The 11901-nt window shown below is 41.8% G+C and overlaps 1 protein-coding gene across 2 annotated transcripts; it reads right to left on the minus strand.

Annotated features, from left to right (window-relative positions):
- Positions 1–3812: 3812 nt before the first annotated feature.
- Positions 3813–5666, minus strand: her9 (hairy-related 9). 2 transcript variants are annotated; one of them, XM_039799242.1, is made up of 4 exons: positions 5330–5666; positions 5144–5239; positions 4944–5031; positions 3813–4829 (listed from the first exon to the last, which is right to left on the minus strand). In XM_039799242.1, exons 1-4 carry the CDS (start codon positions 5435–5437, stop codon positions 4249–4251), a joined length of 873 nt encoding a protein of 290 aa, XP_039655176.1. In that variant the 5' UTR covers positions 5438–5666; the 3' UTR covers positions 3813–4248. The 2 variants fall into 2 exon arrangements, with proteins under 2 accessions (XP_039655176.1, XP_039655174.1); XM_039799240.1 differs by having other exon boundaries at positions 3813–4832.
- Between the last annotated feature and the right edge of the window lie 6235 nt (positions 5667–11901).

The raw sequence follows: 11901 nt of genomic DNA on the forward strand, positions 1-11901 counted from the left end.
GGTTGTTCTGTAAAGTACTTGTACTTGAGACAATATAATCTGCGAGTTGGGCAGCAAGACGCGCCGCTTCTGACCGTACAGATCCACCTGGCCATGCGACGCTTCTGTCGTGCCGCGCTCCAATTTATTGATATGGGTGACGTCAAGCAAAAAATGCTGCGCGTTCAAAAAGCTGGCCGATGCCCATCTTTATGCAAATGAATACGTTGAACGCGACGCGACTATCTATCCATTAGAAGTAGACAAAAATCTTTCAAACTGACCATTGTCGATCTGAAATGAAAACAGATTCAGCAACTATATGGCCTATTTCTCGCTTAAAATGTTTTCAGAAACACGTTTTGGTGAACTATTTTCGTAAAATAGGCTACTATATTGTATTCCGAATATACAGCCGCCATACTGTCATTTTCATATTCGGGAGTAGCCAGACCCACGTGATGCGTTCGTCCAATCAGCTGCTGGTCAAGGGCGTGGAGCATCAACCATGGATGTATGACGTCGCGACACCACGCTTCAGTCGTGTTGCCAAAGCGGCGGAGGACAGAACAACCGGTACGCAGCCGCAACGCACAGACGTGCCCAGTTGAAAATGGGGGTTACTCTCAACTAATACCTGCCTTACAACAGTGCTGCCTAGTGGTAGAATGCAGCAGACATATAGAGATAACAGTTTAAAGATGAATAAGGATTAACAGTGTAAGCTACACAGCTCTCTCTCATAAGGTTCATCCAGAAAACACATTTACACACTCTATTATAGAACTGCCAACTATAACTTCCACGTTTCTATTTTTTAATAAACTGAGAAGAATACTTGTAAGTTTAATTTGTATTTATTTATTTGTATTATTATAATAATTGGTGTAGATCTGTCAGGACAAAAATGACAAAGAGACAATAAACCTACCTGTGAGACAAAAAACTCTTGCAGGAATTCCTTATTTCAATGAAGTTAAAACATATAACATATATGTATTTATGTGTTCACGTTTAAGTCTATGAGCTTAGCTGATATCCTTATTGGTAGGCTATGTGGTAAGGAGGAAAGAGACAGAGAGGCTCCCCTTACGTCCTTTGAGTGTTGCAGCTATTTCTTTATGAAAGATGAAACTTACTGTAACTGGCTGTGGTAGAAAGAGCATACAAAAGCATTAAGTGTTGGCCAAACAAGTCCTAATGCAACAATGGCAATTGTAAATTTGGAGGGAAAACTGATGTTAAAAGTTTGGCGGCAACTTTGTGCGCGCGTTCCTCCATTCAGTCGCTAATGAGAATGATAATTTGTGGCTCCTCTGACAACCCCTATACCCCCTTCAATAGCGACTTCTCCCAAGGGATGCGAGGGCGCAGATCCCCGAGGGACATTCAGCCCTCTATAGGAATCCTTTTCATCACCAAAATGAGATTCCCGCCTGTTTCGTTTAATATAGCCTATGGTTGAAAACTAAAATGTCCTATTATGTTCTAGGCTACTTTCGATATAATTGGCCTTGTCGACACCTCAGCAAGTTGAGCAGACAAACCATACAGGATTGAGCAACATATCAGCCCACATCTGGATATAGGCCTACACTAGCCTATGTGCAAAATGAAAGATAGGCTATACTTCAGCTTTTAATTCGCGTTATATCTGTATAGGCTACATGTGTGACATCATGTGTTCACATTATTTCCAATGCTGTGTGTTGCTATTTATCTTAGAATGAAGGTTAAAGATTACATGTGCCTTTATTCTCATTCTCTCTCTTCATACACCGGTTTCAACATTTCTTAGGTGTCTTTTCTACTTGCGGTTGTTGCTTGGTTACATGATTTCGTCAGTGCAAACATTATGAATATGGAATTTCTTTATCTGCCTGCATATTTCTCAACACCAGAGCAGACACAGCAGCTTTAACCTGATTTGCTTACAGCCTGCAACATGCTGCCATGTTATAGGATGGACTCAGTCAACTCATCTTCGAGTATAGCCTACTGGCGGATCCGACTCGCCCGACGATCCCTCGTGTTTACACCGGGCTAGGCTTGCTTCTTGGCGGCCACGCGCGTGTGTGTGCTCGCCTCCTCACCTCCTCAGCGCGGCTGCACGACCCGGCCTGCCAGCGGGGATTTACTGCCTGGCGCTGTGCCCGGCCGCAGGCAGACTAGTTCGCTCTGTTCTCACGACCTCAGCTCCACAAAGGCATCTCTGAACTATTAACTCAGACACGAAGCAGTATGAACCACCGCAGAACCCACACAAGCTGCCAACTGGTGTTTCAGTATGCCTCCTGCAGAAGGAAGTTGTTTAAGCATCACTGACAGTGGGTTTCAGTATGCCATTTACCGGTGTCATCTGCAGGGCACTGACACGCAGCAGGGTGAAAGTGAGAACGCAACTAAACGAAATACCAACGCACTCCAACTGTTAGATGAAGATTAATATCAGGAGTTGTGCAAATTATCAGTGCAAAAAAAACATCGCAAGGCACGTAGGCCAGGTTACCGTGAAACTACGTCAACAAATTGTTCCTCTTTCAGAGTGCCACTGCCTTGGGATGTTTTCAGTTATCCGTATGTTCCTATTTCCCAAATATTAAGTGTTTCAAACGCTTTCTTCAACGATGTGATCTTTATATCAATATGTGTTCTGTCTTTGATGTGGGTATATTAACACTAGTTTTTGCATAACTTAAAGTTTTCCCCATCAATATTTTTTTAAATGAATAAAGCACTAAGAATGTTGATCTTGTGTGTGCTCGTGGTCAGTACAAATAAACACTTTTGAACCGGCCACTTTTGGCCTGTGCCAGACATGCGCACCCACGGCGCGCCAGCGGAGTATTAAATGTTAAGGGGTTTTGACCGGCGGTCACCAGGGTGTAACCTAATCCCAAGTAAAGGGGCCCGCTGACTGCAAGTGGCTGACACACGGCTAGCGCCACGCCGCCCGGGACAGAAACACGGCCCTCACTTCCGGACCCCACTCACCGGAGGAAGATAAGTTTACACCCAGGGATAAACGGAGACAGGGGGAAGAGATCGAGATGAAGACCTTTTATACACAGAAAAGTGTTTAAAGCTGAGAGGAAAAAACACCTGGCCAGATGTAGCCCACGGACTGTAATACAAGGCCAATTTAAGTTATATTGTCACTGCATGTGGGAGAGACCTAGAGTGATTTCCAGAGAAAGTCACCCTTCAAAATATTCTTTAAAATGCAATAGGTTTCTTTATCTACCCCGACCTCCTCAGGTTTCCCCGCATTCAAACCAAAGTCTAATCAAGTTCCCTCGTCTTTATTGAGGTGTAGGTCCACTGGGAGTGGAATTGAACAATTGATACACAAAAGGAAGCGAGGATCCTTCCATATTCTCCTTTCACTGAGGCAATCTGTTAGTGACATTAACCCCTGAGCGCATTTCCCAGCCTCATGAATAGGGTTTAAGACATCTTAAAGCTCCCGCTGCATACAGGATGAGACCCTTTTCAAACTTGTAATTACCTTTATGGCAATAGAAAAATACACCCCCATTGTCCTTTCTCCAGCGGGCCAGATGTAATGGCTCCCGCCAAACTTAGTATAATTGATATAGTAGATAGAGTTCATATTGGGAACATAATCGATAGGTTGCCGCTTCGATTTGGCCTTAGTTATAACCGCGGCGAGTCTGTTTAAAAGTTATAGAAGTCCCTAACTTCATCAATGTGGCTTTTACGCATGAATTGTACCTTATACGCACGGCCTCGAAACTACCGAATGGCCCTTCATACTCTTAAATAATGATAAAGCAACATGCGCATGATAGAAACAGGCTTTAGACAAGAAATTCATTTCTGAAAAGTAATTTATTAAAACAACGGGCCATCACCCAACTTCAGTTTTTCTTTTCAACACAAAACAACAACAAAATATAAAACACAGCTTTGGTATAACAATCAATAACACATCTGTACAAAACTAAAACCTTTTCATAAAAAGTACTTCATAACAAAAACGTTCCTATAAATCTTCCACATGTACAGCAGATTTATCACCGACATCCAAATGTTGGAATCAGACAATAAAAGAAAGTGCCATGTAAGGCAACTCTTGTTCCATAAAACGAAACAATGAGAACTATAGGGGGCATTAAGTGGTTAGAGTTACCGTCCCATAGCGAAAAAGTCACAGGTTTAACCCCCGCAACAGTTGTCTGTGCAGTCAGTTAAATGTCTAAAATGGAAAAGTACTGCAGTCTGGTTATGGGTCTCTTGTCCCTTGCGCTACCAAGGCCTCCACACAGGCTCGTTGCCCTCCGAACCGGTGCTGACTCCGACCGGGCTGACCGCCTGGGACCCCCCGGAGAAGGACGTCATGCCATGGACTGGAGAAGCTGCAGTCGGTGCCGAGCTTCCGTGCACCGGACTGGCGTTGACCGCAACAGGCACTCCTGCGTTTGCGTAAAGGGGTATAACAGGGCCTGTGGTGGAGGCGAAGGCCGGGTTGGGGATCAAAAACGCGAACTGTCCATCGGTTGCGGGCACCAGCTGAAACCCACCAAATACCTTGGGGGAGACGGCCTCGGCAGGACTGAGTTTGGAGCCCATAGCAGCAGAGTTGATAGGTAGAGTGGATGGGAGCTGCACATGGAGAGGTTGAGCCAGGTGCGCCTGTTGGGACGCGGCCTGCTGCGTGTAGTTCATGGACATCATCTGGCCCATGCAGCTGGACAGGTGGCTGAGGAGCCTCGACCTCACCTCCGTGTTCACCCCCTCGGAGGTGGACAAGAAGCGGGTGACCTCGTTCATGCACTCGTTGAATCCAGCTCTGTATTTGCTGAGGACTGTGGCATCTGCTGAAAGTGCTGCTGGGGGAAAGAAAGAGAGCGGATATTAGTGACGCATTTGTGAATCTTTCAACAGCTTCCTAATTACTTCCTAATGTATTTTGACCCACTTATAAGATTAAATAAACTTACCGCTCATCTGTACACGCTGCAGGTTCCTCAAGTGCTTCACTGTCATCTCCAGGATATCTGCTTTCTCCAACTTGGAGTGTCTGGAGCTCTGTAGGACATAACATGAAAAGTTGAGTCTGTATTCAAGGCCCATTTATTTTAACAAAACTATCTATAAACGTGAAAGAGTAGTTAAATGCATCAAAATGATCTCAACTTACATCTTTTTTAAGTGCGTCCAGGATGAGAGTCTTGAGCTGCCCAAGGCTTTCGTTTATTCTTGCTCTCCGGCGTTTTTCCATGATCGGTTTGGATGACTGCAAATAAAAAACAACTCTGCGTAAATGTATTGTTCACCATTTATCAATTTGCACTCTACGCCATGCCACAAATAAAACAATCCTTACTTTTCTATGCTCGCTGGCATTTTTCGGTTTGTCCGGTGTGTGTGCTCCGTTTGCAGGGGCACCGGCAATAGGGGATGCCGTCTGCTTTTCCATAGTGTCAGCTGGCATTGTTGATCAAACCAGGTAAAGCGTGAAGTAGTAAATCCTCTTTGGAAGCTCCGGAAAAATAAAATCGTTGAAAGTTCACGTTGAGCCACTGCAGAACATATAAGAGATGCCTGACAGTCCCACCTATCAGTTTGCGTTATATCGCTTGTTATCACTGAGCTGTCATGTGAGTACAGGAGCGTGCGTTGCACCGTGCGGGGCGAGTCACCGCTTCTGCCACCGACACACGCCGCGGCGGTACTTATAGACGGCTCGCGTGCTCCCAGTTCGTGTGAAACCCTCTCTGCATTCTTTCCCACACTCGCCTCAGCCAATAGCAAAGAGGACTCACCCATTGGGCGCGGGGCAGACCGCTGATTGGACAACACCCCCGCGGGCCGTCAGTCACGCGCTGCTCAATCAGCCCTGCAGGGACAAACAACAAAGCGGAGCGAGCAGCGGCCGGGCCGGGCTGTGAAGTGATAAGGGAGGGGAATGCGCTGGATGTTTGCTTCCAACTTTGCTCTGTGCTGTCAAAACTGTACTGCTTGGTGTGTGTGTGTGTGTGTGTGTGTGTGTGTGTGTGTGTGTGTGTGTGTGTGTGTGTGTGTGCGCGTGTGTGTGTGTGTTCGTGCGTGCGTGCGCGCGTGTGTGTACGGGAAGAATGCAGAGTCTGCGTTGATTAAGTATTTAACATTGCAGGTTTATTTTGAGCCTTACGATATTAGTGTAGGCTATGTATTAAGATGCATTGTTTTATGGCTGCACATTAACACATGCTTCTGATAAGAGAAAATAGTATCGTCATAATTTTGGTGTGAATTGCAATGTGCGTATGTGAGCATTACTGTAAGTGCCAATACCCAGAATAAATTAAGCATATTCACATTTTCTTTCTTGTATGCCCACTTCTGAAAGTTGGAAATGCTTGCTGCCAATAACAAAAGTTATTTATGGCAAGCATACATGTTTTATTAGCCTCACATGAAAACAAATACACATTTTATCTATTTATAAGACTCCTCTTGCGCCTCCAAGGAGAAGACATCTGTAGTGGCACGCGAGGCGATTTGCAGTAGCACGCACCAAGCCAATGGCATGCGGCCACTTTATGCAAATAAAGCAGGCCGTACTCTGATTGGCTGTGTGAACAGCTCTGTCAATCATCCCGGCGCTCAAAGGGGAGGAGGAGGAAGAGGAGGAGAGGGGGGCACATCTATCCGCGTGCCATTTGCGAAAAAGTCTTCTGGTCTACGCGGAGCACGTGCCAAAACTTGCAGATTACAGCTTGGAGACCAAGGAGCATATACTGTCGAATCTGAGAATCTGGAAATATTCTATTTAAAAAGAATAGAGTAGAGTAGAATAGGATTTGTCACTATATTCGTTGGCATTTAGGTTGCATTAGAGATAGGCTGCAGGATCCAATTTTCCTATGAAGAAGAGGCAGTAGTTTAAAAATCCTTTTTTTTTTTTTTTTTTTAAAGGAAAGTCACCAAAATATTTTTGTTGATAAAAGTAAGCTACAACAAAATAAAACCCCAAAATTAGGCCTTTCCATCAGATTTATGTGCGAGTGGTTGAAACAAGGTCTAAATGACAATGTTTGAAGGAGAAGAGCACCATCTAGCGACTGATTTGTAAAAAGTACTCCAACTAAACATCTCAGGGCATTTAACAAGGTAAATCAACATTCAATGCATTAATGCATTTAAGGTCTAAGCTTTTATAAAGTCATTTAAATGCAGCCAACACCAATTGTAGCCTAATGTGATTGGTGTTTATGGATGTCTCACATAGAATTTAATGATTTCCTTGTCTATGCTCTGCAAATAAATTCCTTATTCACAGGAGTTAATTTCCTTACAATTTCTAAAAACATATTGTGACTTTTGTTCTTGTTTTTTGTTTGCTGTGGCATATGAACTAGGAAGAAAGAGATATAGCCTCTGTGGTTAAACAAGAAAGTTTTCTTTTATGAGCATTGCATTTAGGTGGCCACAAGGTGGCACATCTGTTCATGTGTAGAAAATTAACAATAAAATGAAGCAAAATGCCAATATATATGAATTATATAGCCAGTATATAATTTATATTACAAAAATTGTAGATTGTAGATGTATTATATGTACCAGGTAGATTTCCCAAAACTAGAAAAGAAAAAGTTTTGCATACAACAAATGTTTTTTTAATTTTTTTACATATTTTATTTATATCAGTGTGCAAATATGTATTGCATACATACATTCATACTTACAGTCATACATACACCCTATACACACAGAAGGATCTGCATATACCTGTTACATGTGCAATCTTTATTTTTATTTATTTTATTTAACCTTTATTTAACCAGGAGAGTCCTGACCAAGAACTGCATTAAAATAACCATTATGGACAGCAAACACAAAAGAAGACAAAATTAAAAGGAATAAAAACAATAAAAAATAGATGAATTCATTAAATTTAAATTTGTTTGCAACATATTCCATGCAGAACACACAAATATCCTTTTTCCAGCAGGTATTTAGGACAGAAAGCATAAAAAAGTTCTGATAATGCAAAGAGTATTGTCCAGGTCTTTTCTGCGTAATAAAGACATATGTAGAATGAGAGCAGATGAAGAATTGCCTCATGTATAAAGCTGTACCAATGGCAGAGATATGGGTGGCCAGAGCAGGCCATCTCGTACCTGAGAGTATAACTGACGGTGTTGAGTCATAGCTTTACAATTGGTTCTGAACCACAGGGATGCATGGTAAGATGTGACAACCATATGAAGACACTGATCAGATGTAGGATCACCATAGTCCAACACAGGTAAAAAAGAGTGGGCACAAAAAGTTACTATTTTCAAAATTAAAAACCCAGTTTTAGCCTCAGCTTTTTCACCAGCTACTGGTCTAAAGGTGAGGGAGTCATCAATCAAAATACCCAGATATGTATAAGAGTTAACAACTTCTATTTCACTTCCCTCAAGAATGACTACTGAAAGCATATTTTGTGGCCTATTCCTAGAGTTGGTAAACAATATAACTTTGGTCTTATCTGCATTGAGAATGAGTTTCAGTTAAACTCGGGTATTTTGGACAACATTAAAAGCATTTTTGCAAGTATTCAATCTATGTGAATGTATGTACACTGACCTTATGAAACCATATTACTACAAACATACATGCAACGACTGCAATGTTGCATGCTATTTTAATAACAAGTTACATGTAATATAACGTATGTATGCATTTAGTCAATATAAAAATGTAACTGTGACAAAAAATAAAAGCAGACATGATGTCTACTGTGAAGCATTAACTTGACGTTGCAGTTTTAAAGTCCCTGCAAGTTGAGTTTCATAAAGTTATGAAACTGAAGAAAACCAAGAGCTTTTTTTAAAACAGAAAAAACACAATAGAACTTTAAAACACAAGACCATGCTTTGGAAAAATCTAATGTGAAGTCTGTGGCTCCAACACACAAAAACACTGATGAGGCTATTAAATAAAAATAATGAAAAGTAACACTTGAAGTTAAAGCAGTTATGCTTTTAAAAACACAGACAATGTGACAGTTTCCAGTCATAAATCAGTTTGACACAAATGGAAACTTTATGTGAGTTAGCAGCAGATGTCTATGTTAAATTAGTGTGTGTACTGCAACAATAGGCACATTACAAAGTCTAAGCAGGCGAAGATGTCATCGTAATCTTAAAACTGATGACAAAGTCTGTGATCCTTTTCTGGTCAGCAGTCTATTGAAACAGGCCAAACGTAATAAAATTTTGCTAAGCCCTGCTTCAGTCCAGTCTCTATTAGAGTATCAGTCATTGTTCAATGGCTCATGCCCCCCCCCCCCCATGGATGAGCTGTGCTGAGGCATGCTGGACCCTTGTTTACCCTGGATCCTGAGTCTCAAGGGCCAGCTGTATGTGCCTGGGCTCACATCGCCTTTATTTGCTTTTGGATCGGCCCAAACGATGCAGATCTAATTCTACAGAGCTCCACACAGATTACACAACTGCTCCCTGCAGCATTGGAGTTAATGCGATTTTGGTTTAATAGGTGAAGCGGCATCAGTTGAACCTGATCTGAAGTCAGAACAAGTCTGACAACTCTTGGTATTCCCGAACCCTATCCATCAATAATTCCTCCTCTTCATTCCTGCATTTCAAAGATCTTCGGCTCAGACAACAAAGAGAGCAGGAATTCCCCTTCAACTGAAAAAAACCTTTTTGAGTGACTCCATCATTAGAGCATCATTAAAGCTGATGCCGACATTGCTGGCCTGAGGAATGTAGAGAACAGAAATCACTGCTGTTTTATAAGAGACAATCAACATTCACCCGACAAGAGCCAAAAGTACTTGCTTTTTGACTTAGCGTTATGAGGTGGAGGTCTGCAGGAGGAGATTTCAGGGGAGATGAAAGGGCCCAAAAGGAGAGAGAAGCTGTTTGCAGATTTAGCAGAGTTCAGTAGTCTGTTGTCCAGATCCGGTGAATGCTCAGCAGCTCCTTTTGACTGCCGCCTGCTTAATTTGTTGTTGTACAATGAGCCTGTGCGCTTCTCTAAATCCATGCGCTGAATGCAGAAGGAGAGTCAATTATATCTGTATTAGCTAGTGTTGGCTGGACAATCCCTTTATACACACTCCCAATAAAGTGCTAGTGGATGTGTTTTGCTTCGATTCAGATACTGTGGCTATTTCAGAGATGCAACGCAGAACAGTGACCAAACGGCTAAACTTGTGGAAACTTTGCTTTGGTACATAAATCCTATTAAAGAAGCTGTCACATGTGGGTACGACACAGTGGTGGAATGTATGTGCATGCACTCAGGTACAGTACTTAAGTACAAATGTGTGGTACTTGTACTTTACTAGAGTATTTCCATAATATGCTACTTTATACTTCTTCAGATGGAAACCTTTTACTGCACTACATTTATTTGATAGTTTTAGTTACTTTTACAGATTAAAATTGTAGACATAAAATGTAAATGTGAAATGCTGCTTACATATTGATGTATCCTATATAATATTCTAATAATATAATATATAACAATCAGTTCCATAGTAGAATAGTTCTAGTAGTAGAACGTAAACTTGCATGTAAACAAATTCCAAGAGAATATACAGAGGACATAACCGTAGTGTAGCTGGGTAGCTACGGCCATGATAAAAGCATGACACTCCCTAGGGTCTTTTTCTTACTTATGGAGAGTACATTTAGCTAATGCTATATACTTTCACTTAAAATACATTTTCAGTGCAGGGCTTTTACTCGTAATGCAGTATTTTTACAGTGTGGTGTTACAACTGTTACGTAAAGGATCTGAATACTCCTCCACCTCTAATGACACAAAGTAAAATCCAGAAACATGATGACGATCCGATCACAACCATGTGAAGTTGTGTTTCCACATCAGAGATGACAGCAGACTTCAAAGGTCCTGTTTGTACCAGTTAGTGCTGTGGGGTTTCTGAAACAAGTAAAGCCTGAAACCCAACACCAGCAGATCTAAAGCTTCTGAGTGAAAGGACACCTGTGGCTGCTGCATTCACCTCCCACTTTAAGTAGAGGGATTTGCAGAATACCACAAACACAGGGTTGATGGTTCATTATGGAATCTAATTAAACTAAATATTAACAAATATTTGTACAACAATATGTGCTCTTTTCCTCACGAACATTGGCAAAAGATCTGAAGGGATTTCCTCCTGCCAGGATGAGATATTCCATGTGCATTGTTGCTAGGGATTTCTTACATTTGGGAGTGGCCAGATGTATTACTTTTTTTTTTTTTTTTTTTACAACCATCAATTGCGCTGTTTTTAAAACAGCTATTTTCCTGTTCAATTATTCCGTGTTTGATGTATTACCAGGACTGCAGGGTGCTTTATAAGAGGTCAGAATTTAAATAAATTAATATGAATTTGGAAATATTTCTCATGGCCTTACAGGGGTGGGTGCACTCAGTCAAAAGCTTCAAAGCTGCATGTTTGCACTACAAACGTGAGGGAAAGTTGAATTTTTCATGCACTTTCACTTTATTCTTCCTTAATCGCATTACTCCCTTGGCTGTTTTCATACCTGCAGAAAAAAACCCTGAGATCAATTATATTTGCCTCACTTTTCAAGCGGCTTGTTGTCATTTTGCCATCTGCAGACCAGCATGTCCAGTACAATGTGGTGTATTCAAAGAGCCTCTTTGGCTTTCTGAACAGAGAGGGACCCTTTTCTCTTGCTTCTCGCCCCAATTCAGGGCTTTCTTCTCCCTTTTAAGTGGGCTGTTGATGAGGTTAGTCTAATCAGATTAAGTCAACTCACATTGGTCTCTGCAGTTTGTTTTCCTTCCAAAGGCGTCCTGACATCTCCTATACTTTTTCTTTATCCTCCTCTTTGCACTTCTCATCCAGGCTTCCACCAAAAAAAAAAACCTTTCAGCAGGCGTCCCAATGGACTCCTTTATAAACCGCAGTTCCCCAATGAT

The sequence above is a fragment of the Perca fluviatilis genome, chromosome 5 (assembly GCF_010015445.1).
Source record: "Perca fluviatilis chromosome 5, GENO_Pfluv_1.0, whole genome shotgun sequence".
In the NCBI taxonomy this organism is placed as follows: Eukaryota; Metazoa; Chordata; class Actinopteri; order Perciformes; family Percidae; genus Perca; species Perca fluviatilis.